The sequence below is a fragment of the Tursiops truncatus genome, chromosome 10, assembly GCF_011762595.2.
Source record: "Tursiops truncatus isolate mTurTru1 chromosome 10, mTurTru1.mat.Y, whole genome shotgun sequence".
In the NCBI taxonomy this organism is placed as follows: domain Eukaryota; kingdom Metazoa; phylum Chordata; class Mammalia; order Artiodactyla; family Delphinidae; genus Tursiops; species Tursiops truncatus.
The window spans coordinates 32,375,950-32,403,814 of NC_047043.1; the positions used below are offsets into that span (position 1 = coordinate 32,375,950).

Consider the following 27,865-nt stretch of genomic DNA (forward strand, 5'->3'; position numbering starts at 1 on the left):
GTGCTTTTTTTTTCCAGTTGACAGCTATTACCAGATGGCAGAACAAATTTGATGATACAGCAGATGCTTGTGTGCTGTACTGTTTAAAAACCAGCTGGAAAGGACTTCAGAGTATCTCTAAGGTGAGGATAATACCTTACAGTGTTGCAAAATTTAATTTAGATGAGAAAACATGCAAAACCAACAGTGGTTGCAAAATTTAATTTAGATGAGAAAACATGTAGCATGCTTATTATGATAACCACCATACATTATGCCAAGCATTTACAGATATTATTTTATTTAATCTTTATAACAACCCAATAAAGTAGTTACTATTATCCCCATTTTATAGGAGAGAAAACTAAGTTTGACTTGCCCACTTAATTGCACTTTCAGTTGACAGATGAAACTGAGACGAAAAGGTGAAACTGATTTATCTGAGTTCAGGTTAGTGAAGACAGAGCCTCAGAACCTAATTTTTTTTTTTTTTTTTTTTGTGGTATGCGGGCCTCTCACTGTCGTGGCCTCTCCCATTGCAGAGCACAGGCTCCGGACGCGCAGGCTCAGCGGCCACGGCTCACGGGCCCAGCCGCTCCGCGGCATGCGGGATCCTCCCAGACCGGGGCACGAACCCGTGTCCCCTGCATCAGCAGGCGGACTCTCAACCACTGCGCCACCAGAACCTAATTTTTAAAGGCTAGGATGTACTCAAATGCCCACACATTAAATGCAGACTATTCAAACCTAAAATCCAGATTTATTTCCCCTTGCACATTAGCAAAGTGTGCTACTCATTTCCCCTAAGACTTAGAAGTAAAGAGATTGACTGGGGGAAAATAAAGAATAAAAGATGTAAATGTGTATGAATAAAGGCAAAAGCATAACCCACAGCGCGATCCCTGTGGTCTCAAGGCTGACATTGGTCCTGACTGTCTGAGGCAGCAACAGGAGAGTTTAAGCTCCAGCAAGGAGGGGCCTACTGGGTTGTAGGAACCCTGGCATGGAGACAGTTAACCCTGGGGCTTTGCACCAGGCCCATCTCAGGCTCTGCAGACACTGGTTTGCTCACACGCATTTCATTACCCCTGGAGCCAGGCTTATGGCTGAATGCCTGCGATCCCCAGGGTCCTCTTTGCAAATCCCTGCTCAATTCCTAACCCTGTCCTCCTTAAAGCCTTACTATTGTTACTCACTTCACGCTACCGTTCTCTGTGGGGTCCTAATCCTCTTTAAAACTGATATATTTATACCTCAACAGCTCAGCAGTATTTAAGGGCAGGTCATGGGCAACTGACCCACATGAAAAGCCAATTGAATTTTCGATTCCTCTGCCAGAGGCTAAATCAAGTTCTGTTTCATTCATACGGTCTCTTGAGCACAGGTGCCCACAGCAGTGGGTTGCATATGCTGTCTTCAGGTGTGATGAGATGGGGACAAGTTCGAAAAATCACTGGAGACCTCTTCCGGTGCTAAAATCCCATTATCTTTTCCCATTGACAAATATCTGCTAGGGAATTCCCTGGTGGTCCAGTGGTTAGGACTCCGCGCTTCCACTGCAGGGGGCACAGGTTCCATCCCTGGTCGGGGAACTAAGATCCCACATGCCGCATAGCGTCGCCAAGGAACAAAAAAAAAAAAAAACAGGAAAAAAAAAATCTGCTAACCCAGGCATTCTCAAAAGAATCAAGAGCTGTTGTCTTGTAAAATTAAGAGTAGCACACATCAATTCAGCTCTGACCGTGTGTCAAGCACTTTGCTCAGTTACTCAACAAGTCTTGTTTCTGCCAAGAATTCCTTGTTTGTGCCAAGCACTGTTCTAGGTTTTGGAAATTCTGCAGTGTGTATGTTGAAGTCCCTCTCCTCAAGGACCTTAGATTCTAGTGAGGAAGACATGCTAGGGGAAAAAATAATAGTAAGATCATTTCATAAGCAGTTAAGCACTATGAAGCAAATAAAGTAGGATAATGTCAGAATTACTTCAGTAGCTATTTGAGGTGAGGTTGGGAAAGTTCTCTCTGAGGAGGGGAGAATGTCAAGAAGGAGGCAGCCATGTGAGGGTCTGGGGAAGAGCATTCCAAGCAGCAGGACCCATCAGTGCTAAGGCCCAGTGAGTGTGGTGTGTCTGTGGATAGGGCAGAGCAACATGAAGATGAAGTAGGAGGATCCTATAGTGCATCACGGCCATGGGAAGGAGTGTGGATTTTATCCTGAGTTTCATTGGGAAGCCATGGGAGGGTTTGGAGCAGGACAGTGATAGGATCTGATTTACGCTTTAGAACACACTCCTCTGGCTGCTGGGTGTGGACTGGAAGGCGGGAGGTGATGGGAAGGTGGGGGCAGGAAGGCCAGTTAGGACTGCTGCAGTGGACCAGTGAGGACGTGGCCTGGACCAGAGCTGCAGAAATGGAGGGGATGGGAAGTGGTTGGATTCAGAATAAGTTTGGACGTGGAGCTGATGGAATGACCTACTAATAGATTGAAATGAGATCTAAGAGAAAGAAAGGACTCAGGGATGACTCATTTTTGGCCTAGGCAGCTGGATAAAATGGTGATGCCATGACTGAGGTTGAGAAGGGTTGAGGAGGGATTTGGGAAGGAAATCAGTACTTTGGCTTTGGCCTTGCTAAGTTTGTGATCTGAGTTGAGCTGTCCAGTAGACAGCTGGGCTCATGAATCTGGAATCTACAAATGGTATGTAATGTTGAGGGTGAATGAGCTCTCTCGGGAGAGCATGTGAGTAGACGGGAGAATGGTACTGAGGACAAGCCTGGGAAGCCCAAGCATGAAGAGATTTGTTTAAAAGGAGGAGGTGCTGGCAAAGGAGATGTGCAGTCAGTGAGATTGGAGTGAAATCAGACACATGTGGGTCCTTGAAACCTAAGGTGTTTGAAGGAAGAACTCACTTGGTGAGCTGTGCTGAATCTGCTGGCAGGTTGAGTAGGAAAAGTAGGTCATTGGTGACCACTGTAAAGCCTTCTCCATGGAGTGATGGGGATGAGTATCCAATTGGAGTAAGTTGAGGAGAGAATAAGAAATGGAGAGGATGCAAAACAGGTTCAGTTATCTACTGCTACCTTAAAAAATGCCCGACACTTCATGGCTTCATGACAACATCTACTTTGCATGCAGATCTGCAGTCTGGGAACACTGTCTGCTCCATTTGGTATCAGCTGGGGTGCTGGAAGGCCAGGCCTGGAGGCATCTACAGGTTCACTGACTCCCTCAGCCTGGTGGTTGAGGCTGACTGTCAGCTGGAAGCCCTGCGTGTGCTCTGGGCTTCCCCACAATATGGTGGCTGCATTCCCCGGGCAAGTCCCGAGGGAGAGCCAGCCACAAACCCTGTCGCCTTTGATGACCTAGTCTCGGAAGTCACATAGTGTCACTTCTGCCCATTCTCTTCATTGAGTACCATAAAGTCCCATCCAGCTTGAAGAGAGGGAGAAATAGACTCTTCCCCTTGATGGAAGGAACATGGGAGACCAGACCTACTGCTGTGCCAGTTTCGGAAAATAACATCTTCCACAAGGGGTTTTGTTGTCACAGGAGCCAAAGTTAGGACAGTGGCTGGAGGGGAGTAGGAGTCAGCAGGGCCAGTGGATCCAGTAGTCACAGTACCTAGGGCCCACAATATTTATTTTTCTTTATTTTCTTTTTGGCTGCGTTGGGTCTTTGCTGCTGCACGCAGCAACGTGCAGCCTGTGCAGCAACGTGGGGGCTACTCTTCGTTGCGGTGCGTGGGCTTCTCATTGCAGTGGCTTCTCTTGTGGAGCACAGGCTCTAGGTGCGTGGGCTTCAGTAGTTGTGGCACTGGGCTCAGTAGTTGTGGCTCGCAGGCTCTAGGGTGCAGGCTCAGTAGTTGTGGTGCATGGTCTTAGTTGCTCCGTGGCATGTGGGATCTTCCCGGACCAGGGCTCGAACCCATGTCCCCTGCATCGGCAGGCGGATTCTTAACCACTGCGCCACCAGGGAAGTCCCTGGGCCCACAATATTTTTAATTTCTTTTAAGTGTTTTAATTTTCAAAACCAGAAGAAAGAAAGAATATAATGCAACCTAGACTGGACTGGATTATATTCATCTTTTTACAAATGAATGATAAAATAGCACTTTTAATATTTTCTTATTTAATATTTAATTATCAATATTAATCTTGTGACCCATGAAGGCAAACGTGGGTAGGCCCAAAAAAGTCACAGTGGGATCCTGAATGTGGGATCAAGGAAGAATTTTTGTTTTGTTTAATCTTGTTTTCATAAAGGTGATATTAAAGCACATCTGCAAACGGGAATGATCCATTAGAGAAGGATAAATGGAGGGTGCAGAAGAGAAAGGGATTACTGTGGACATGAAGTGCTTGAGTAGGCAAAGGGAGGTGACATCTAGAGACCAAGTGGAGGAGCTGACAGGGGGAGAAGTGGGAAAGGGACGCTGCATCCATCGAACCAGGAAGAGAGGCCGGGTATGTGAGCACAGCTGCAGAGAGGTGTGTCTGCTATGGGAGGATGAGGTGGTTGTCAGATGCATCTGCTTCTCTGTGAAGTGAAGGATGTGACAAGGTCATCAGTTGAACGTGGGGGCAAGGGGAAGTTTTGAGGGCAGGAAGCGTGGCGGAAGAATCATCTTGGGGAGAAGGGACTCAAGTCAGCAGAGGAGAACGTGCAGTACAACTGTCCGGCATTATTTGAAGTGTGTGCGGCCAGTGTGATTTTCTGACTTTTTCCAGCTGTGTTCAGCCTCGGGTGCAGATGAAGTGTTAGTGCCTAATTAAGGGGATAGCTGTAGCCAGGGTCAGGTTTTGCCAAGCGAGTAGTTAGAGGGAGAGAGGGGCGCAAAGGTCAAGGTCATGGCAAGGAAATGACAAGAGTTCTGGGCCGTTTGTCAGGATAAGGAAGAAAGTGAGAATGTGACAGATGTTAAAAAGCATAGTGATAGATGGGTTGTAAGTCTCAACAGTGCTGGTGAGTTGCTGGAGTGAAGCTGTTAGTGTAAGTGAGTGGAAGGAGAGGCGATGATGGTGTTTGAATGTTTCAGACCATCGGTAGAGAAATTCATGGTAGCAAGGCCTCCGGTAGACATTCTCAGACTTCATGTGCCGTGGAAGCACCTGGAGAGCTTTTTAAAACACAGACTGTGGCCCCGCAACCCCAAGTTCCAGATTCACTAGGGGAGGAGGGCCTGAGAATCTGCATTTCTAACAGACTCCCAGATGTTGCAGCTGCTGGCCCAGGGACCACAGTGAATGGGGGCCAAGGTGGGGTGGAAGAAAAGCTCTTGGGAACTGGGGAGATAAGAACCTTTGAGGCCAGAGTGGGAGGGACCAGCTGTCCACCTGATGCTTTGGGACGAATGGTGACGTCACCAGTGAATGATGACAATATGGACAAGTATGGACAAGGTGGGAGGGTCAGACCTGGCCTCGAAGGCGCTGGCATTTCTGAGGGAGAAAAGAGGAAAGAGGAAAGGTAGAGGCAACAGCTGAACAAGGAGGAGACCAGCCTTAATCTCCAGATCCAGAGGCACGTGGGATTTGGGAGAAAAACCCGTCGGCACTTGAGAGGATGACAGAGGAAGCGGGGTTCCACCTTCAGGGATGGCAAGGAAATTAGAAGAACTTTGAGAGATTAGGGACGTCTGGAGGCAGGGAGCTGAGAGTGAGAGCGAGCGAGAACGAGCAAGAGAGAGAGAGAGACTGGAATGTACAAAGCAATTCAGGAATGAACATCCGTTGGGAGGCACGCAGTGCTGTGCCTGAGATTATGAGACACACTGGAAGGACTGCCCCTAAAATCTCAAAAAAATTAGTGCTCCAGGTTTTCTGATTTCTTGGAGGTGTCATTTTTATATTCCATTAACATAAGCATGAGTATATAACTGATTCAAAAATAAGTTCGCAGGACTTTCCTGGTGGTCCAGTGGTTAAGACTCCACACTTCTAACGCAGGGGATGCAGGTTCGATCCATGGTTGGGGAGCTAGGATCCTGCATGCCTAGCGGCGCGGCCAAAATAAATAAATAAAAATAATTTTCAAACCCAAATTCGCATGAACCTTTAATATAAAAGTAAGAGCCGGGGCTTCCCTGGTGGCGCAGTGATTGAGAGTCTGCCTGCCGATGCAGGGGACACGGGTTCGTGCCCCGGTCCGGGAGGATCCCACATGTGGAGCGGCTGGGCCGCTGAGCCTGCACGTCCGGAGCCTGCGCGTCCGGAGCCTGTGCTCCGCAATGGGAGAGGCCACAACAGTGAGAGGCCCGCATAACGCAAAAAAAAAAAAAAAAGTAAAAGCCTTCAGAGATAAGTTAAGCCACGCTCCCAGATCCTTCTCATGTGTTTATACTTTGGAGAAAAAGTGGGAAGAGCCCTGCTGATAGGTCTTGGATGAAGGGTGTAGGAGGGAAGTATTTGTACTTTAAACTGGGAGATGGAGAACTTCCAAGACTCAAGGGTGTGATCTGTAAAGGAGCTTCAGATATCGTGCTGGGCACTGAGTTAGTCTGGGGACAGAGGTGCTCACCCAGAGCCCTTCGCATCATATATCCTGCTGCTTCTCATTAGGCCAAGTGAAGGGCAAGCCCCAGCTCACCAGTAATTCTGTTTTGTGGGCTAGGAGTTGGCCTTGCTTCCTCTCTGGACTTCAGAGTCTCCTGTATCTCCAAGATGGGCCTCCCTGGAGCAGCATGGTGCCCAACGGAAAGGGACAGGGAGCACATGTGAGATGGGAGGGTCTCAGCCTGTCTTCCCAACTCCCACTCCATCTGCCTACCTCTCAGTGTCCTCCCCTTCTCCCTCTTCAGAATCTGCCCGGCAGCTTAGTTGAGTGGTTGATGAGACTAAAGGGAGGGGTGAGGCTGGGGGAGCTTAGGTGACTGGAGGTCAGACCTTCCAGGGGAATCTTCTAATGATCTTAGGGCGCTTAGCTGGCCTGGTCCCACCCCCTCGCTGCCAGCCCCCTGCACTGCCCATCCTGTTCTGTTGGCTAGGAGATGATGAAGAGCCTGGCTAAGAGGAGGAAAGGGAGGAAGAGGGCCCTCGCCTAAGGAATCCATTGGCAGAAGCCCGGGAGGAAGCATAGACTCTTGCTCCCTGACGTCCCCGGGAGCCAGGATGGGGCAGCAGTTCAGCGGGGAGGAGGCAGAGAAGAACGGCGTGCTGGACGTGGCGGAGCTGCAGGAGTGGTACAGGAAGTTCCTGGAGGAGTGCCCCAGCGGCACGCTCTTCCTGCACGAGTTTAAGCGCTTCTTCAAGGTCGCGGGCAACGAGGAGGCCTCCCAGTATGTAGAGGGCATGTTCCGAGCTTTCGACAAGAACGGGGTAAGGCGCCCTGAGGGGGAGGACCGATGGCTCAGGTCTCATCCCGGTGCTAAAGGAGCATCCTCCGTGGGAGCTCAGTTCCCCAGTCCTCCTGCTTTTCCTCTGCTCTTCGTTTGTCTCCATCCCCTCTCGCCTTTTCTGTCTCACTGTTCCCCCAAACTCTTCTCCCCATCATTCCTCTTTCCGTCTTCTCTTCCTCCCCTCCACCTCTCCGCTCTCATGTGACTGGCCTTCCTGAGAGCTGAGGGGAGACACTACAGAAAGGCGCACGGCCCAGCCCTCTCTGCGTGTATTTATGGACGGGGCTCCGTAGCCGGAGGACCTGGTTTTTCGCACCCACCAGAGCACCCCTCGCTGTAAAGATAAGGGGCTCCAGAGCTGCCCTAAATGGGCGGAGCTATCTTGGAACAGGTCGTGAGCGCCCCCTTGTTGGGGTCCTTCGAATTGAGACCGGTCAGCTCTTCCCACCCAGAAAGCTGGAGGAGGCTCCTTCCTGGACTTGGAAGTTGGATGGATTATTGCAAAAGCCCCTTTCTACTCTTCAAGCCATAAAAGATGTCATGAAATCGTCCATCCACAGGGTTTCTTCCAGCCCTTGGATGGCACCAGGAGCTAAGAAGATAATATATTTTGTAAATGCGCACCTGGGAATTGAATTCAAACATTGAAATCCCTTCATTACTTAAGGCCATCCAGTCCAGCGCCTCCGCAGTACTTTAAACCATTAGGTTTGCCTCAGATACCTATTTCAGTCCCCCAAATTGAGGGGGAGGTGGGTTGGACCTAGATAATTAATCTGGAGAAAGCGGTGGGTATCCCACTTTGTAGGGGTGAGCTTCACTTTCTAGAGAGAGTCACTGGGAACGCTTCTTCGGGTCCCAAACTGACCCTGGTACCGGTCAGTGCACATCTCCTCATCGCCTGTAGGGGGCGGGAGGGCGGGATCAGCGTCATTCCCTGCAACAGAAACCTCCTTGGAGATGAACCCTATCTCGGGGCCCAGAGTGAGCTTCAGCCTTCTCAAAGCTCCTCTCCACAGGCGCCTCTGAGGCAGCAGCAGCCCTGGGAGGGAACAGGCAGAGGTTGTTATTCCAAATTCAGTGAATTGATTGACCAAGATCATATACTCAGGGGTCCTGAGTTCCAGGCAAGTGCTCCTGCCCAGAAGGCAGTTTGTTGGTTTTTTTTCAGAGAGAAAATGATTTTTCTAAGTGTTGAATGTCACAAGAAAAGTAAATAAATAGATTATATATAGCAAGAGTCACTATCATAGATTTATCAATTTTCCTCAAATTCATTTAAAATTCAGTATAATAACAATTCAAGATCTCAAAGGGATTATGAAGCCCCTGGGAATAATATGGCTGACCTCTTATACCTAATCTCCCCCTATAAATCAGCATATAATATTCATCAATTGTTTTTAAAACAACCTTTTAATTTTGGTATGATTTTAAATTTACAGAAAAATTATAGTAGTGCAATTAATTCCCATGTACAATTTATCCAAATTCTCCAACTGTTTACATTTTGCCTCATTTGCTTTACCATTCTCTCCGTGTAATGTATTATGTATTTATGTATATATACATACACATTATATATACATATATGTGTATATTGTGCATATACATACATATTTTTTAGAGAAAATTATAGGCATCACAACCTTTTACCCAAGTATTCTAGTATGTATTTTCTAAGACCAAGGGCATTCTCTTAACCTAATAAGTGATCAAATCAGGAAATTCAACAGTAATAAATTCTGTTATCTAATCGACAATCATATTCAAGTTTGGTCAATTGTCCTGGTGACATCCATTATAACCTTTTTTTTTTTTCTGTTTGATCACACATTGCATTTACTTGTCCTGTCTCTTTCTTAGCCTTTAATTTGGAAACTTTAATCTCAGCTTTTCTTTATCTTATTTGACTCTGACATTTTCAAAGACTGCAGACCAGTGATTTGGGTTTGTCCCATGTTGCCTCGTGATGAGATTCAGGTTACACTTCTGGCAGAAATGCCCCAGAAGAGATGCTGTGTCCTCCTGAGTGCATCATGTCAGGGGGCACATGATGTTGGTTTGTCCCATTAGTGGAGTGGTTCACTTCGATCACTTGGATACATGGTGTTCTGCCAGGTTCCACCACTATAAAGTGACTCTTTTTCCTTTGTAATTTATAAGCATTTTATAGGGAGATACTTTGAGACTAAGTAAATTTCCTGTTGCTCATCAAGTGCTTATCCCCTGGGTTTGGCCTCAGCTGATAATTTTGTAACTCCACCGTCCCTTCTCTATTTATTACTTGGCCTCCTGCTGTAAGGAAGAGCATTCCAGGCAGGTGTTTTCAGCTCCTCTGTCAGGGACTGAGCCTTCTTTCTTTTCTTTTCCCACTTTGTGTCTCCAAACCTCCACCCGACTCCACTTTCCACCTTGGCACAGTCTTTGTATCAGCAAGTCTTGTTTCTAGGCAGTTGGTCTGAGATTTCTGGGGCAAATAAAATCAAAAGAGCTCATAGATCTTGCTCACACGTCAAAATCTGAGGTGGTGGAAACAGGGTTTTGGTGGAGGCAAGGAGGTAGGAGTACCTGGTCTCTGCTGCTGCTACGCCCCCTCCTGGTGGTGGTAGTAACACTCGTCTCTGGTGCTTGCCTGTGATGCACTGGATGGAAGAAAAGGGAGGATGAAGCTCAAATGTCCTTCGGGATCCTTATGTAAGGAGTGTTGGGGGTCAGGGTTGGTTCACCAGTGCAGCCTGTTCAGGGAGAAACGACGCAGGTAATCCCACAGAGCAGATCACGTTCCTGTCACTTCTGCTCCAGCTCTTGAGTAGACAGGCATTTCCATCATCTTGGGCCCCTGTGAGTAATTGAAGCTGATGAGAGCTCGTGTGCAATTCATGAGATTAGCCCCAGCTGGAAGCTTTCCAGAGCTGGTCGGGGGGGTAGGTGTGTTTTTTTAAATTTTTTTCTATTTCTTTTTTTTTTATTTTTATTTTTATTTATTTATTTTTGGCTGTGATGGGTCTTCATTGTTGCATGCGGGCTTTCTCTAGTTGCGGCGAGCAGGGGCTACTCTTTGTTGCGGTGTGCAGGCTTCTCATTGCGGCAGCTTCTCTTGTTGCGGAGCACAGGCTTTAGGCGCGTGGGCTTCAGTAGTTGCGGCACATGGGCTCAGTAGTTGTGGCTCATGGGCTCTAGAGCACAGGCTCAGTAGTTTGGCGCACGGGATTGGTTGCTCCGTGGCATGTGGGATCTTCCCTGACCAGGGCTCGAACCTGTGCCCCTTGCCTTGGCAGGCGGATTCTAAACCACTGTGCCACCAGGGAAGTCCCTAGGGTTGGGGGGTTTGAAGTAAACTCGCAGGGGAGATCACTTGTCAGGAAGGGGCTGCTCTACAGTGGGCCTCAGGTAAGGCGAGGGGTCTTTGTGGAAACAGTATCATGGTGAGACAGGATGTTACGAGAACAGAAGGTTCTAGACAAAGAATGTGGGGGAATCTAGAGATCTGGAGAGTAGGGATTTGTCCGTGGTTTTTTGTTTGTTGTTCTCCCCTTGGTGCTAGACACCAGGTTCATTTTGTAGACAGTAATAGACCTTGCATGGAGTAAGACATTTCTCCCAACCTGATGAACTGGAGAAGGCATGTAGCTTGAAAGGCTCTGCCACTTGCTGGGTTGGAATTTCTTGGGCAACTTATTCAACCTCTGAGTCTCTGTTTCCTCATTCATAACATGGGGATGACAGACCTGAGAGAGATGATGTATGTAAAACAGATGATCCCTACCAGCCTTTTTTTTTTTTTTTTTTTTGCGGTACGCGGGCCTCTCACTATGGTGGCCTCTCCCGTTGCAGAGCACAGGCCCCGGACACGCAGGCTCAGCAGCCATGGCTTACGGGCCCTGCCGCTCCGCGGCATGTGGGATCCTCCCGGACCAGGGCACGAACCCACGTCCCCTGCATCGGCAGGCGGACTCTCAACCACTGCGCCACCAGGGAAGCCCCCTACCAGCCATTTTGCACACATTTTCCTACCCAATTCTTATTTTAAAAGAAACCTAACATCTATTTTTAGTAAGCTTAATAAGTAGTAATTACTAATGAAAATAGCCTTTTAAAGAACAACCAATTTTCACATTGTACACCTTAATCTTACACAGAGTTCCTTAAAAGGCTATTTTGCAATTATTACCTCAGTAGAGCTGGGGAAGAAAAACTGGACACAAGCCAAATAACCTTCAGTGAGCAAACAGAAAGCAAACTAGGGACCATTCATACAATGGTGCACCATGCGGTAATAAAAAGGAAGGAACTGCTGATGCATGCAGTGACTGAGATGAATCTCCAGGGCATTGTGCTGAGTGAAAAAAAGAGTTACACATTATATGATTCTATTTATATACCATTCTCAAAGTGAAAACATTATCGTGATGGAGAACAGATCAGTGGTTGTCAAGTGTTACGGTTGGGGGAAAGATGTGACCCTTAAGAGGTAACACAAGAGAGTTTCTTTGTGTTGAGAGTTATTCGTATCTACACGTGATAAAATTTTGTAGAACAAGTGGGGAGGGGCAATTCAGGGGTAGGGGATTAAGCGGAACAAACTATTGCATATGAAATAAGCTACAAGGATATACTGTACAACACAGGGACTATAGCCAATACTGTATGCTCCAATAAGTGGAGCATAATCTTTAAAAATTATGAATCACTGTATTGCACACCTGGAATTTATATAATATTGTACATCAACTATATTTCAATTAAAAAATTCATAGAGGGGCTTCCCTGGTGGCGCAGTGGTTAAGAATTCGCCTGCCAATGCAGGGGACACAGGTTCGAGCCCTGGTCTGGGAAGATCCTACATGCCGTGGAGCAACGAAGCCTGTGCGCCACAACTACTGAGCCCACGTGCTGCAACTATTGCAGCCGCACGCTTATAGCCCGTGCTCTGCAACAAGAGAAGCCACCGCAGTAGCCCCTGCTCACCACAACTAGAGAAAGCCCACGCGCAGCAACGAAGACCCAACACGGCCAAAAAAAAAAAAAAAGACTACTGGTATGGGGCAAGGAACACCCAGCAACTGCTAAGAATCTACCCTACAGAAATTACCAGAGACATAAGAAAAAACACATATGCACAAAGATGTTCATTGTGTCACATAAAATATCAAAACCATGTTCAGCAAGAGGGACTTCCCAGTATTCCTCTGAAAAAGAAGAAGAAACGGTATGATTTAAAATGATTTTGAAGGCATGGGAAATTTTTAAATAAAAATCCAGGAACTAAAATTATAGCTACAGTCTAACCTCAATTAGGTAAAGACATTGTGAGGAGTGTGGAGGACCAGAAGGAATTATATAAAGGATGTTGAATAAAACTCTTCAGGCAGGCTCATCTTATTTTCTTGGTTTTTCATTAGGCTTTTTCTGTTTCCCTCATTTGGGGCCTTGTTCTTCTGTTGCTCAAACCTTGCCCACCCAGGCACCCCTTGAACCGGGGCTGAGTGACCTGACCCAGTGGGACAGTGGGGCTCTGGGCCAGCAATGCCATTTCTGATTACAAAGTCATGGGAATGGGCTTCCCTGGTGGTGCAGTGGTTAAGAATCCGCCTGCTAATGCAGGGGACACAGGTTTGAGCCCTGGTGCGGGAAGATCCCATGTGCCACGGAGCAACTAAGCCTGTGCACCACAACTACTGACCCTGTGCTCTAGAGCTCGCAAGCCACAACTACTGAATCCACGTGCCACAACTACTGAAGCCCACATGCCTAAAGCCCATGCTCCGCAACAAGAGAAGCCACCACAATGAGAAGCCTGCGCACCTCAACGAAGAGCAGCCCCTGCTCATCGCAACGAGAGAAAGCCCGCGCACAGCAATGAAGACCCAACACAGCCAAAAATAAATAAATAAAATAAATAAAAATTTTAAAAATTTTATATTAAAAAAAACAAAGTCATGGGAATGACAGACACTCCTGGGAGCGATGACAATTCCAATTTTTGATTTGGAGGGCTGAGATCCTGACCCTGAAATACATGAGGTCCTGCTTTTTAATTTCCTGTCAAAACTATGTTAGTCTGAAATTCAGACTTAATCATTTCTTCATTGATTCATAAATATTTATGAGACTCTGGGTGGAAGTGGCATTGTGCTAAGCATGGAGGAGGGATAAAAGCAATATAAACCCCTCTCCTTTCTCCTGGAGCATAGACTGTAGCTAGAGAATGAGACACACGAAACACTTAAGGGTAGAATAGATGGTGGGTGCTGGGAGTGTCGGAAGAGGGAGAGGGAGATCATTGTGGCTGAAGTGGTGTGAGAAGGAAGGCTTCCTGGAGGAGGGGACCCTTGAGTTGAGCCTTGAAGGACAGATAGGAGTGGGTGAGCATGGAGACTGGGAGTAGATCCCAGGGCAGAGAATAGCACAAGCACAGATGCAGAGGCACACGGAATGCAAGGAGGAGGCAAAGCCCTGAGTTTACAAGGATGGTGGCCTAGGTTAGGGCTCACACCTGCGCTCCACGGAGATAGGGCAGCGGGCGGGAGGGAGCCTCACAGCTCCCACTCCCAATGCAGGACGACACCATCGACTTCCTGGAGTATGTGGCAGCCCTGAACCTTGTGCTGAGGGGCACCCTGGAGCACAAGCTGAAGTGGACCTTCAAGATCTATGACAAGGACCGCAATGGCTTCCTTGACCGCCTGGAGCTGCTGGACATCGTGGAGGTCAGTGTCTACTCAGGGCGGGGGTGCAGGGCAGGCACCTGGGCATGTGGCCCCGCTGGGCTGTGAGTGCTGGCTGCTGAAGTGGGGGCCCCTGGGGCTGGGTGTGGGAGGGGACATTGGAATCCTTCAGAGTGTGCTTTCCGACCACAGTGAAATTAAGCTAGAAATCAATTACAAAAAGAGAATGAGAAAATCCCCATGTGTTCGGAAATTAGGCAATCCACTTCCTAGTACTCCGTGAATCAAAACAATAATATCACACATACACACAAAGTATTGTGAACTAAATAATAATGCAAACATAACAAAACTTGTGGAATGCAGCTAAAGCTGGACTTGCAGAAACATCGGTGGCCTTAAAATGTATATACTAGAAAATAAGAGAGGTTGAAAATTCAATGATCCAAGAAGTCATCTCAAGAAATTAGAAAAAAGAGTAAATTAAGGCCAAAGAAAGCAGAAGGAAAGAACTAATAAAAAGCAGAAATTAATGAAACGGAACACAAATGCCTAAGGAAAGTCAACAAAAGCAAAAGTTGGTTCTTTGAAAAGACTAACAAAGCTGATTGACTACTAGCAAGAACAAGCAAGGGGTAAAAAAAAGTACTACAGCTCAGACTCTGCACGAAACCTGCATTAGCCTATTACTCCCCAGAACTGCACTCCGAGGAGGGGATTGTTGGTCCATTTTACAGATAAGGAAATCGGCCCGTGGAGGTTGTGTGGTTTGCCCAAGTTCATCCACCAGGAGGTGCTGGGCTGCCTGTAACCCCTGAGCCTCCCAGCACCGTTAGTGGGGCGTGCTTTGTGCCAGGCGCTGCACTGGGCAGGGGGGACCCAGAAGGCACACCTCTGTCCTCAGAGCCCCAACCAAGGACTAAGGATAACCCTCACATTTGTCTGTCTCTTCCCCGTTTCACTTCCAAACGTTGCCTCATTGCCAGAAACAGGGCAAGGGAGACACCTGTGCTTTTCCCTCTCCCGTCATTCCTATTTCACACACATACACACACATCTATAAATATACTAAAATCTCTTTTCCTCTCTGAATCTCCATTTCTTCCTCTGTAGTGTGGAGTTTAGACCATCACTGTGCCGTCCACATCCCTCCTTAAAGGTTTTGGGTGTCAGCTCTGACACTCCCAGTGGAAATGCCAAAGGCGTGGGGCAGAGGCGGTGTGTGAAGCCGGGAACTCCTCGGTTGGAATTAGGCCAATGGGACCCTGAGGGAACAATGGGACCCACGGGTCACTTTTAATTTGGTCCCGTGGTCCTCAGATGCACAGACTGGGGGGCAGCGCTGGGGACAAGCTGCAAAGGGATGTGGGTCCTGGGGAGAGGGCAGGGTGTGTAGGGTCTTGTGGATACCGCCGGGTTCTCTCCCACAGTCCATCTACAAGCTGAAGAAAGCCTGCAGGGTGGAGATGGAGGCTGAGTGGCAAGGCAAGCTGCTCACACCTGAGGAGGTTGTGGACAGGATCTTCCTTCTGGTGGATGAGAACGGAGATGGTAATGGGCAGAGAGGATGGTGGGGCGGGTGGCGGGCACGGCACCCATCCTGGATCACCCCACTTTCTATCCATGTGACCTTAGGCGAGGCCCTTCACCTCCTGACAGTGAGATGGGTGTAGAGGGGAATACCTAAACTAACAAGGGTGTCACTAGCATGTGAGGTTTGTAAGAGTGATTAAAACTCCTGTGGAGTTGCTGATGGAGGCCAGGCAAGCGCAGTGGAAGAAGAGAAGCTTTGGAGTCGGGCAGACCAGGGAGCTACATTTACCCTCTCAGCCTGGTCTCAGTTTCCTCACCTGGAAAATGGGGCTAAGAACGGTTGAAAGGAAAAAATGGGGTCATGTACTTAAGAGCCAGCTACTTGGGCTCTCCTCGACGTAGCTCAGAGCCCCAGCCCCAGGCTGCACAGGGAGGCAGCTGGCTGGGAACACACCCAGAAGAGCCCTCGAGAGCATTCTGAGGGTACCGCGGGCAGAAGTAAAACTTAAACTCACTTGCAAATAAAGTCCCTTAAAGAAACCCTTGAAGGTTCCAGGTGACTCCTGGAGAATCAGGGAATCGACAAGGCCCAAGCTTAGGCCCTGAGGCCGCAGGCTCATCTGTGGACAAGGTGTAGGCGCACCCAAGGAGAGAAGGCCTCACCTCTCACCCCCACACCACTTCTTCCATTCCCCCTGTGACCGTCTCTCCTACCCCTTGTGCAGGCCAACTGTCCCTGAATGAGTTCATTGAAGGTGCCCGTCGTGACAAGTGGGTGATGAAGATGCTGCAGATGGACGTGAATCCCGGTAGCTGGATCTCTCAGCAGAGGCGGAAAAGTGCCGTGTTCTGAGGGCTCCGGCGTCCTGGGAGCCCCTCCAAGACTCCAGGCTCACCAGGTTTCCAGAGCAGTGGGAGGGTCCCTGGCTCAGCCTGCTTATGCCCACTCTCATCCTGGCTTGGACTGCCCGGCATCCCCTGTGCAGGGGGTGGGGCGGAGTGGGGAGGGGAGGGGCCGTTGGTCTCAAGTGGCCAACAAGACCCGGTCCATTGGGAGGATTCACAGGGTGGTAAAGGGAACAGGCTTCCTCTCCCCCTTCAGCTGCTCCTGGGAAAGCTAGGCCTTGGCTAGGTGGTTGTGGGGTTTCCACAAACTCCTACGTGGTTCATAGCTGGAAGCAGGGAAAACTGAGGGGTAGGGGTTCCATAGATGAAATTAGCAATGAGAATGCCCACAGTGTGAAACTGACCAGTAGAAGGCTGGGGCTGGCAGGTGTTGTTGACTCTGAAGAAAAGGTAGGAATCGGGGAGAAGGGATGGATAATAATTACATCACCCCAGGATCCTGAGGAATGTTCATGGGAGGACTCTTGCCTCTTCCTCTCCAAGTTGTCCTTGCCAAGGGTGTCAGGAGGGAAACTTGCAACAAGTAAGGCCGTGGTCTTCCTGCCCTTGGAGGGGGTCAGCTGTGCTTAAAGGGGCTGTTTCAGCACTGCCCTGGTGCTGCTCCCCCAGCCCCTGCTGCCAACCCCTCCCAACCCTCCTCTCCCCCTCCCTACCCCTCATCCCTCACACTCACCTCTCCAACCCCTGCTCCCAGAATGGACCCTCCACAATTCCCCATCACAGGCCCACAAGCCAAATGTGTCTCCTTAAAAGATGGAGAAAACTTTACTCTGTCTCTGGAGAGAACTGGGGCCTGCCAACCTGGGTTCTAGGCCAGGCTTTGCCTCCAACTGCTGTGTGACCCAAGACGGCCATTTCTTTTCCCTAACCTTGGTCTCATCTGCACGGTGAGCAGGTTGGGCTAGACAAGCAGTTTTCAGATTATTATTTTTTTAGATGTGGAATTCTTTTGGCCGCACTGTACAGCTTGTAGGATCTTAGTTCCCCGACCGGGGATTGAACCCAGGCCCTCGGCACTGAGAGCGTGGAGTCCTAACAACTGGACCGTGAGGGAATTCTCTAGACGTGGAATTACTTTTGTTTTACAAACTCTATGTGCAACCCCAGTACATAAACTAGATTAAAAGGCAGTCGCTCTGGGGCTTCCCTGGTGCCGCAGTGGTTAAGAATCCGCCTGCCAATGAGGGGGACACGGGTTCGAGCCCTGGTCCGGGAAGATCCCACATGCCGTGGAGCAACTAAACCCGTGCACCACAACTACTGAGCCTGCACTCTAGAGCTCACGAGCCACAACTACTGAGCCCACACGCCACAACTACTGAAGCCCACGCGCCTAGAGCCTGTGCTCTGCAACAAGAGAAGCCACCGCAATGAGAAGCCAGCACACCGCAACGAAGAGTAGTCCCCGCTTGCCGTAACGAGAGAAAGCCTGCGCGCAGCAACGAGAGAAAACCCGCACGCAGCAACAAAGATCCAACGCAGCCGTAAATAAATAAATAGATTTATTTATTTATTTATTTATTTAAAAAAGAATCCGCCTGCCAATGCAGGGGACATGGATTCAAGCCTTGGTCTGGCAAGATCCCACATGCCACGGGGCAACTAAGCCCGTGCGCCACAACTACTGAGCAGCGAAGAGTAGCCTCCTCTCGCTACAACTAGAGAAAGCCCGCACGCAGCAACAAAGACCCAACGCAGCCAAAAATAAATAAATAAAAGGCAGTCACTCTGGTTGCATGGGGTGCCGAGGAACTCAGAAAAGGAACTCGTGACTAGATATGTTTCTGTGTTGTATGAAGAATAAAACTAACTTGTAGAGCCTGTGATTTCATGGGCATTATATTCACATAAAGTTTCCTTTAGAAACAAATGTAAGGTAAAAAAAACAGTTGATTAAAAAATAATAGTAATCCAGCTGGGACACAGATATGCCCCAAATCATGAAGATGTTATGTGAATGAGGTTGGGGATATGTCCCAGTTCTATCCAAATACCCTCCCAGCTTTGACCTCCAGGATTTCCCAAGAGGCAGCCACCAAGAGAAGCAGCAGAAATGTCAACTCCCTTTTTTTCCAGGTTGCCCCAGGCATTGAGCTCCACCTTCCCTCCATGTCTGTGCTCAGGCTGGCGGCCCCCGGCTGACTTCCCAGTCTGAAGTGGTTCACGTGATGGACAGGAGGGTATGAGCGAAACACATCCTCTCCTCCCCGCCCAGGGGGCTCTCTGCAAGCTGGGGATTTACCCCCCTTTCCGCTTGTTTGCTCCTTCCCACCCCTGGATTTTTTTTTACTCCCTGAACTTCCCCCACACCCCACTGAAGCGAAGACTCAAAGTTCAGAAGGAAAGAGCATCTTTGAAAAAATGGTCATAACTGATCCAGCCTATGTCTCTCCCCAGGTTCTTGGACAGGTGTTCCTAAAGTTGGGGTGTGCAAAGAATGGGGATAGAGCCCACCTATAACAGACTGTTCCACTTCCCAACTGGCTGTCAGGTGTCACTGCAGCAAGAGGGATTTAGGCTAGATCAGGGATGGTCAGGACACTTGCCATAAACAATTGAGTCATAATCCTGTGGGGAACCATGTGGCCCCATGTGCCACCGAGGGGCCAGCAGGGGAAGAACGAGGGTGTTGTGCAGTCACTTCTGAATAAATATGGATTTCCTCTGGATAAAGGAGCACTGTCTATAGTATCATATTTTATTATAATGATGCTTGGCCTGTGAGTTCTTTGAAGATGAGAACTGTCATCTTCTTTGCACGTCTAACATCTAGCATTAATACAAAGTAGGTGTTCGATAAATGCTTGTTGAAGGGAGGAACGAATCAACACAGACCACACAAGTACACTCTGGGATGCTGGGGGCAGGATGGGTGTGTGATACAGCACCCAGATGGCGGCCGCAGCCACCAGATCTGTGTGATCCCATTAGAGTCCCGGGAAAGCCCACCTCTGCATCAAAGCTTCTCTGTCCAGAAGAGCGTGGAACTGGAGAAGCTCAGTGGAAGAGCTGGTAAAAGCTGGGGGAGGGGCCAGAAGGGGCTGGGGAGGAGCCTGAGGAAGGTTGAAGGCTTCCCCCAGCAGGGAGCGGTCACCACCAGCTGAGTCGCACAGAGAGTTCAGGAACCCTCCTTCCCTGTCCCCTGCTCTGAATCCCCACCCCTGCCCCTCTGCTGCCACCATGTGCCCCAAGCAGGTGAGCTGAGCCTCTGAGTTCAGAAGACTCCATCTAGTATTAAAACAACGAGACACCAGGCACCACCACACACCCGTCCCCAGTACAGAAACAGCAGGGCGGTGGGCTCAGCCGGCTGCTTCCGCTGCCTCACTTTCCCTGCCACCAGCTCCCTCCTCATCCTGCTCTCCATTCTGGAGCCTGCGCACAATGCGGGTAAGATCCAGGCTTCGGGTTAGCGTGTCCAAAAGCATCTTGTCCTTCTGGACGCCCTCCATGAACTCCTCCAGGGAGAGTTCCCCTGGGATAGAGAGAAAGGGCATCATGGGCAGGAGGTGTTCACATCTGCTGTCTGGGGCCCAGAGCTGCAGTCTTGTAAGGGGGACAGAACCAAGGCTAGAGGAAGTGGCTGTGAATGGGGCTGGCCAAGAAGCCAGAGACCAAAGTCTGGTGCAGGCATCCCCAAAAGCCAGCTCTGTGGCCGGGGCGGAGGCAGGCAGAGGAGGTGGCCAGCAGCGGCCCTTTTGTGCCTCCGTCTCCCCTTCTGCCCTCTCCCCTGGGGACCCTGGTGACACCCCCCGTGACCCTTCCCCTGGGGACCCCCAGCGCGGCCTCACCATCCCCATTGACGTCAATCTTGGAGAACACTGTATCGGTGAACTCCTCTGCGGTCATGGTCGAGTCGCTGCAGGGGTTAATGGTTCGGATGGCCTGGGAGGGAAGAAGTGAGATGACCCGTCCTAATTAGTCTCAGCGGTAGGAGAGGGGCAGAGCGAGCACATCAGGCTCCCAACAGCGTGCGTGCGTGTGTGTGTGCGTGTGTGTGTGTGTGTGTGTGTGTGTGTGTGTGTGTAAGGTGAGTACAGATCAAGGTGCCTGAGGCCTCAGGCAGAGCTGGGACTGTGCTTCAACATATCTTGGTACAGATTAGAAAACTGAAGCCCAGAGAGCAGAGGAAACCTGGCCCGGGTCACGCAGCTGGTGAAGGCCGAGCCACCCAGGGGAAGTCACTCCCAATCCCGTCCCCTTCCTAGCACGCTATTCCGCCATCTTCAGACCCAGCCCCAGGCTCTCAGCTCTGGCTCCGCCCCTGCCCGGCCCTTTGCACCTGGAGTTACCCGGATGATGGTGAGAAGCTCGTCGCGGTCGATGCATCCGTTGCCGTCCACGTCGTAGAGCTTGAAGTACCAGCGCAGCTTCTGTTCCACCTTCCCCTTGAGGACAAGACTCAGCGCCGCCACGTACTCCATGAAGTCGATGTAGCCGTCCTGTGTGAGGGTCACGGCCGCCTGAGCCCCCTCTGCCTGGGCCCCGCCCTCGGAGCCCCCGGGGCCCCAGGATATGCTGAGCCCAGGCCCGGACCCGCGCCCCGCCCCCTTGGCGCCCACCGGCTTACGCCCTCCTGGACGCCCGTTATAGCTCACCCTACCTGCCGCAGGATGGTTTATCAAGTTTGATAAACCAGTCCCCCCTAGAGTATGAATGGCTTATGCTACTATCCCTTAACAGGTATTTTGGTTCCAGACGTCACTGGCTGCTTCCCTGTGATCCTCAAACTTCAGCCTTCCAGTTTGGGGGGTGGGGTGTAAGAGTGTGTAGGTGGGAGGAGAGACAAGGACTCCCCAGGGATGGGGGCGTGGTTTGGATGAGCTCTAACTAACCGAGATAAGGGGTACAGGTAGATGGGGAGGCACCGAACGCCTTTCTCATTCTTCCCTTTATTCTTTGAAACTTACCGAGCACCTACTACGTGCTGTGATAGGCTGAGGATTCAGAACTCCGTAAGATAGAACCCTGTCCTGATGGGAGCGCAATGTTGAGGACGCAGGTTTGAATCCTGGCCTCACCCTCTCAAATATGTGGGATCTGGGACAAAGGATTCAGTATGTCTCTGGCCCTCGATTTCCTCATCTGTAATAGTTATAACAGCTGCCACCTGCATGGGATTGTTGTGGGCTTAAATGAGTGCATGAGTGTAAGGCACTCAACACTGCCTGGCACATAGTAATCGCTCAGTAAATGTTAGCTATTGTTATTACCACTATACTATTACTGTTATTATTATTACTATTATTATTATCAAGAGATCATTGTGCCATCATGATGTATATTCAGTGACAGTACATCTGGACAGGACATTATGGACTCACAGAATAGGGGAGCACCCAGGCAAGGGCAGCAGGGAGGCTTCCTGGGGGAGGCGCTGCCCTCATTGAGTCTTGGAGGGATTGGCCAAGGGGGAAGGTGGTGTAAGACATTCCTGCGGGATATTTCCCCAGGACCCTCCAAAGGTTCAGCAGCTGACCCTCTGCCTGGCCCTGCCAGCCCTACCAATACGGTCAGAGAAGCAGGGAGCACAGGCCTGCTTCTGCCCACCTCCCCCAAGCCAAGTGAAGCTGGGAGAGGGAAGCCTTGTCATGCAGAGAGGCTGAGTACTGTAAGGAAAGGAGCACTGGACTCACAGCACATGACTTGGAGTCCAGTCCCTGTTCCTCCACTTACTCACAACCATGACTCAGGAACCAGGAAGTTACTGAGAGGCAGATTTGGAATCGGTATCAAGAACTCTTAGGCAGGGTTGCCCGTGTTGGAATGAGCCTCGTGCAGTAATGACCTCCCTGTCACTGAAAGTGTGCAAGCAGAGGCTGGGGTAACGTTATTAGGGATGTGGCAGAGGTTGGGTATGAAGGCCTCTGAGATCTCCCGATTGTGTGCTGCCCTTTGGCCTTAGGTGAGACCTTAACCACCTGAGCCCCGTGGTAGGCATCACACTCATAGTGAACATTTGCGTAGTGCTTCCCCGTGTTTAAGGGCTTTCCCTTATGCCTTAGCTCAATCAGTCCTTGCCCAACCCTCCTTTCAGGATCGTTGTCAGGATGGAGCCAGGCGCCCCTGCAGCTATGCTCAGAGAAGCAAGAAGACTGCTATCGAAGTTTCCTCTGGGCAAGGGGACACAGGGTGAGGGTACTTTTGCTTTTCATTTTTTATCTTTCTATATTGTTGGAAACTTTTACAATGAGCTGTAAGTTTTTGGTAATTAAAATAGTTTTTAATTTTGGAGTTTTTTGTAATTAAAAAAAAAATGGCTAAAAAGGGGCAATGGAAAGGTATGTGCACTGGTGCCAGAAAGACCTAAACCATGTCTTAGGAGAGGTGTGACCTTGGACAAGTCCCGTAGCCTCTGCAAGTCTCATTTCCTCAGCTCTGAGATGGGAATGACAGTATGCGCTTTTCAAGATTGTGGTCTGGGTTAGATTCAGTAATAAGACTACAGCGATACTTTTTTTTCATGCTTCATATGATGTTTTACTCACTTTACTCATTTAATCTCGCAACCACCCCTGGGTATTTTTGTCCGCATTTTCAGATGAAAAGCTAAAGTTGAAAGAGGTTAGGCCACACACTAGTGAATGACAAAGCCTTTCCTAGAAACTGAAGTCTCCTAAATGCCACCCAGCGCTCAGATGCAGGTATGGAAGATTTACGTTGATTTGTCTGCACCTGTGTGATTGCCGGGTACAGCCAAGCCCAGGCAAAACTTTGAAGTAAACGAAGCATATGGCGGTTACCCAGGTCACACTCCCCACTCACAGCTATACCCCCAAACCCTGCGCACCCAGTGCAGTACCCTAGGATACAGCTCTCTTCTAATTCAGGGGCTGGCAAACTTTTTCTATAAAGGACCAAATAGCACATATTTCAGTTTTGACAATCAGTAAAATAATGGGTGTGGTGTGTTATAATAAAAATTCATTTACAAAAAAAAAAATCATTTACAAAAATAGACCCATAGGCTATTGTTTGCACTGCCCTGTTTAACTTCTCTCTGTATCAAATCTTCCCAGTGCTGTGTCCCATCTCGTAACTAACCTGCCCTACTGCTTTATGCTGGCGACAGTGGTTGGAAGCAATGTTGCCTGAAGTGTGATTTATCCCATTGGTGTGTACAAGGCACTTTAGATGTTACAAAGATGCTCTTCAGTTTAACAATTAGCAGGTATGTATTTAAATTAGTGTATGTTATATAATATATAACTATTTCATAAAATTCATAATTTCTCATATAGTCATTCACTCAAATCAAAGTATTGATTGAGCACCTACTGTGTTCCAGGCACTGTTCTAGGTGCAAAGGCTACAGCAATGAACAGGAAAGACAGAAATCCCTGCCTTCATGGAGCTCACATTCCAGCAGGAGAAATTGACAATAAACATAGCAACTAAATGTTATTCAGTATCATGTATTAGAAGATGAGACATGCTCTGGGGGAAAGGGGGAGGAGTAGGAAATGCTACCGGGGGGGGGCTAGTCCTAGTTAAATGAGGTTGAAACCAGGAGATCAGGGCAGGTGTCAGTGGGAAGGAGACATTTGAACAAGTCTTGCAGCAGGGGAAGGTGTGAGCCAAGCAGAATTCTGGAGGAAGAGAGTCCAGGCAGCACCCAGGCCCGAAGGTGGGGATGTGTGTGGAATTGAGGAGGTCAGGTTTGGGACAGTATAGGTGGTGCTTACATGTGACAAGAGATGGCATATGAACGACTCAGGTTAGGCAAGTACAGGGTTGATGGGTTGCCCCTCCCTGGTATCATACATGTAATCTTAGGGGGTCCTTCTGAAGGTTTCCTTAACAGGCAAGAAGCTGAGCTATTTCAGTGCATTTGGGTACAGGGTGTTGAGGCTCAGCCGTGGACTCTGCCCTCTCCTTTTCGGGAAAGATCACTTCTTCTGGAGCATCTTGGGGGACCAGCCTGATGAGGCCATCCCTCTGGGTCTCCATACCTTGGGCTCCAGTACTCTGACCCTGCATCCCTTTCAGGAAAGCCCTTGGGCACCATGGTGCTGCCCTTGAGGCTGGGACTCAAAGCCCATAATCTGCTTTGGCCCCTTGATCCTAAACATTAGTGAGTTTTAAATATCCTCTGAACCCCGGCTTTCCCTAGGAGCCCCGCCTACAATGATGTTGGGCCCCTGTGGGCAGTGAGTGGAGCCGGGACAGCTCTGGGCGGCCTCTCCCTGGTGTGCAGTTGGACAGATGGCAGCATCACGTCCTCACCTTCAAGGGAACACCAGCCGGGGTGGGGACCAGCAGGGGTGGGGAGATGGGTGTGGAGATTTACGTTCTTCTACCACTGCATCTTGACTGAATTGCTCCAGATAAATAGAGGATTTGCTATGAAACACCAAGGAACACCTCAACTAATGCTCCCGACCTCCATGACAGATACAGATGAATAAGCTGAGGCGGAGACGGGGGGAGATGGGCTCCAGGCCACCCAGCTGATGAAAACTGGGGGCCCAAACTCACAGTGCCCCTCTATCTCATCAGGAAGTCCTTACCCAATGCACCCAGGTGATTCCTTGGGGAGACATATAATTTGACAGCTGCGCAGACCTTTAATCCCTCTTAGGATGAACTGAGGTCACCAGGTGTTTGGGAGTTGGAGTAGCCTGGGTTCCCCAGTGACCAGGCAACCCTGACTGTCCCCAGTTCTAGTGTCCACAGGCCATCATGGGATGGGTGACCCAAGTAACATGGGCCTGCCCATCCCAGACCAGCCGGGCTGAAGCTCATCACTCTGCTCTCTGCCCTCCACCCTTCCTCCTCTTGCATCCCGTGAGCATCTAATGACCTGTGCAGAAGCACCACGTACAGTGCCAAGCACTTAGTAGGTGCTCAATGACTGTCTTGTAAGTGTTCATATTTGTTCTGGAATAAACTGTGCTGTGGAAGAGGCAGAGGAAGCCAATAGGTTTGGCCTCTGGGCGCACTGATCGGGGGCCTCTGTCTTCCCCTGGAGAGTGAGGGCAGGGACGATGGCTGACTCCTTTCTGAACCCCCAGTGCCTGACGCACAGTAGGCGCTCAATGAACGTTAGAAAACTGGAATCCCTGATGGCGACACTCGACCTCCCAGATAAATGAAGTCACTCCTCCAGCCATTCTCACACCTTCTTCTCCCCACCCCCATGCTGGCCGGGGGGGCGTCCCTCCAGCACTCCCCACCCAGACCCCTGCTCACTTTGTTGAAGTCAAAGGTCTCAAACATCTGCTCCACGTACTGGCTGGCCCACGGGCTCAGGTTCTTGAGGCCGAAGAACTGGCGGAACTCGTAGAAGGTGAGCTGGCCGGAGGGGCACTCGGTCATGAACTTCTTGTACCACTGGTGGCACTCGGTGCTGCTCAGCTCCTCCACCGACTTACCGTCTATAATGTTCCCCATCACTCAGGCCCACGGGAGGCTGATGCCCCAGACGGACCGGTTCTTTTTTCCCTGCTGCTCCTCGCACCCGGGCCTCGCACCTGGGCTTCCTAACACTGGGCCCTCCTCTCCCACAGGCCTGAGTCCCGCAGATCTGAGCGAGGGAGGGCCTGGTGAATCAAAAAGTGCAGGGAAATGATAGGAGGAAACGAGCAGAAGGGAGAAGGTAATGGGGGCTGTGCAAACCTACACCCAAATCCAGGGGCTGCTGGAGAACTCACGTTAAAAGTCCCCACTAAATCCTGGCAGCCAATGGAGACCTACTCCCTGGGAAGAGGAGTGAAAATAGAACAAAGCTTAGAGGAGCAGAGGCCCAGGATTACAGCCCTGAGCTGGAGGTGAGAGGATTTTCTTACCCAGTATGCAATCTCCTTATCCCTTCTTACCAGGACAGAGTGGGTGGCCAGCCAGCAGCTGTTCTGATCCTGTCACTTCCTCTGCCTTCTCCTCCTATTTTGAATGGGTCCTCAATGTTTCTGGTTCCTGCCCTCAGACACGGCATTGAGGTACCTATGAGAAAGAGCTGGGTTTTCTTCCAGAGCTGGGCCAAATTCGGGCCCTTGGTAGGGCTGCTGTGTATAGTTATCCAGGCTGTGCACTGCTTGGCTGTCACAACCGAGGGGTTCAAGTCACACCACGGATGGCTAACATATGAGAGTGTCTGGGTGATGCAGAGTTTGTGGGCTTCCAAGATGAGTCCTAAGTAGCCAAAGGGAACCCCTTCCTACATAAAACTGCACAAATATCCATAGCCACACACACACACACACACACACACACACACACACACAGATCCTGTTCTGACCACACTCTCATATTCCTGGAGGTTGCATCTTTCCCATCCTGGGACGCTTGAATTCAGCCCTCCATCTGACCCTAAACCTGATACCATCAGCACCCAGGGGCATGGGGATAGGGGACATTGAGTGTGTGCCTAACGGCCTGGGGGTGTGTGTGTGTGTGTGTGTGTGTGTGTGTGTGTGAGTGCAGGCACACATTTGCACGGGTGTGCTCCTACCTGCTGGTCCTAGAAAGCTCCCAGGCCAAGCCTAGGGTTCCATCTATGCAGCAATATCTTTCTCTGACCCCTAGTGGGATGCTCTCCAGCCATAGAATTTGAAGCTTGTTCTTTTCTGGAGCCAACATTTAAGTGCACTTAAGCTGGATGCTACTGGGAAAGCTCAGAGCCAGCACTCGCTCTGTCCTGACCCTTCCCTGTTTCCCTCCCTCCTCTGCTATGTGGACCACCCCATCTTTATTTAAATAAAAAGCAAATTAGAACCCTCAGAGGCAGTTTGGGGATGGAGGCAACAGGAAGATGGTGGTTTTTATGCAATTTTGTGAGAAGAGTGTCAGGCTCTTGATCTTAGGAGCATTTCCTGAGAACTGGACAGAAGGAGGACCAGGGCCTGGAGAAGTTCAGCTCAGAGAGATGGCCCAGCTCTGTAGAGGAAGGGCAGTCACAGCCTTCCAGCCATTAGGGCTCAGTCCTCTGTATCCATAGCTGTGACCACTGGCTGGGCAGAGGGAGGAGCCCGGAGTGATGGGGTCAGTGTGCCTAGATACTCCTCAGCCCCAGAAGCTCTTCCTCAAGTGGACACCCCCTTCCAACAGCTCAGGGCACAGAGGAACCACTGGAAGCAGAACCCTGGATACCTGGAGAGGAATCTCCCTCTTTGACCAAGGTGCTCCAGATGGAATGAGACAAAGTTCCCTGAGAACTAGAGGAGCCTGGGAGGGCTGCTTCTCTGGCCCTGTCTTATGTGGCATCTGCCAGGTATAACTGGAGGTGCGGGTGGGGGCTATGTGCTCTGGGCAGGGTCTGCCTTCTCAGACCTGGTCTTCCCCCAGGAGCAGTTCTCTTCCTTTCCATCATAGAAACCACTAGGTGGCCTCCTTTCCAGTTTTATAACTCTTTTTGCCCATTATCCTGAGAAAGTTCATCTAAAGGGCCCAGAGCTAAGAATGCTCCTTAGAAGACCAGACAGAGAGAGAGAAAGACTGAGACAAGAGT

At 49.9% G+C, this 27,865-nt stretch overlaps 2 protein-coding genes across 2 annotated transcripts; one reads left to right on the forward strand and one right to left on the reverse strand.

The window, feature by feature from the left end:
- Nucleotides 1-27: 27 nt before the first annotated feature.
- On the forward strand, nt 28-18,489 carry GUCA1B (guanylate cyclase activator 1B). Its single transcript, XM_033864256.2, has 5 exons — nt 28-122; nt 6,959-7,289; nt 13,873-14,022; nt 15,411-15,531; nt 16,239-18,489. Exons 2-5 carry the CDS (start codon nt 7,083-7,085, stop codon nt 16,364-16,366), a joined length of 606 nt encoding a protein of 201 aa, XP_033720147.1. The 5' UTR covers nt 28-122; nt 6,959-7,082; the 3' UTR covers nt 16,367-18,489.
- GUCA1A (guanylate cyclase activator 1A) lies at nt 18,485-26,032 on the reverse strand. Its single transcript, XM_033863684.2, has 4 exons — nt 25,612-26,032; nt 20,712-20,861; nt 20,211-20,304; nt 18,485-19,894 (listed from the first exon to the last, which is right to left on the reverse strand). Exons 1-4 carry the CDS (start codon nt 25,810-25,812, stop codon nt 19,722-19,724), a joined length of 618 nt encoding a protein of 205 aa, XP_033719575.1. The 5' UTR covers nt 25,813-26,032; the 3' UTR covers nt 18,485-19,721.
- Nucleotides 26,033-27,865: the final 1,833 nt, after the last annotated feature.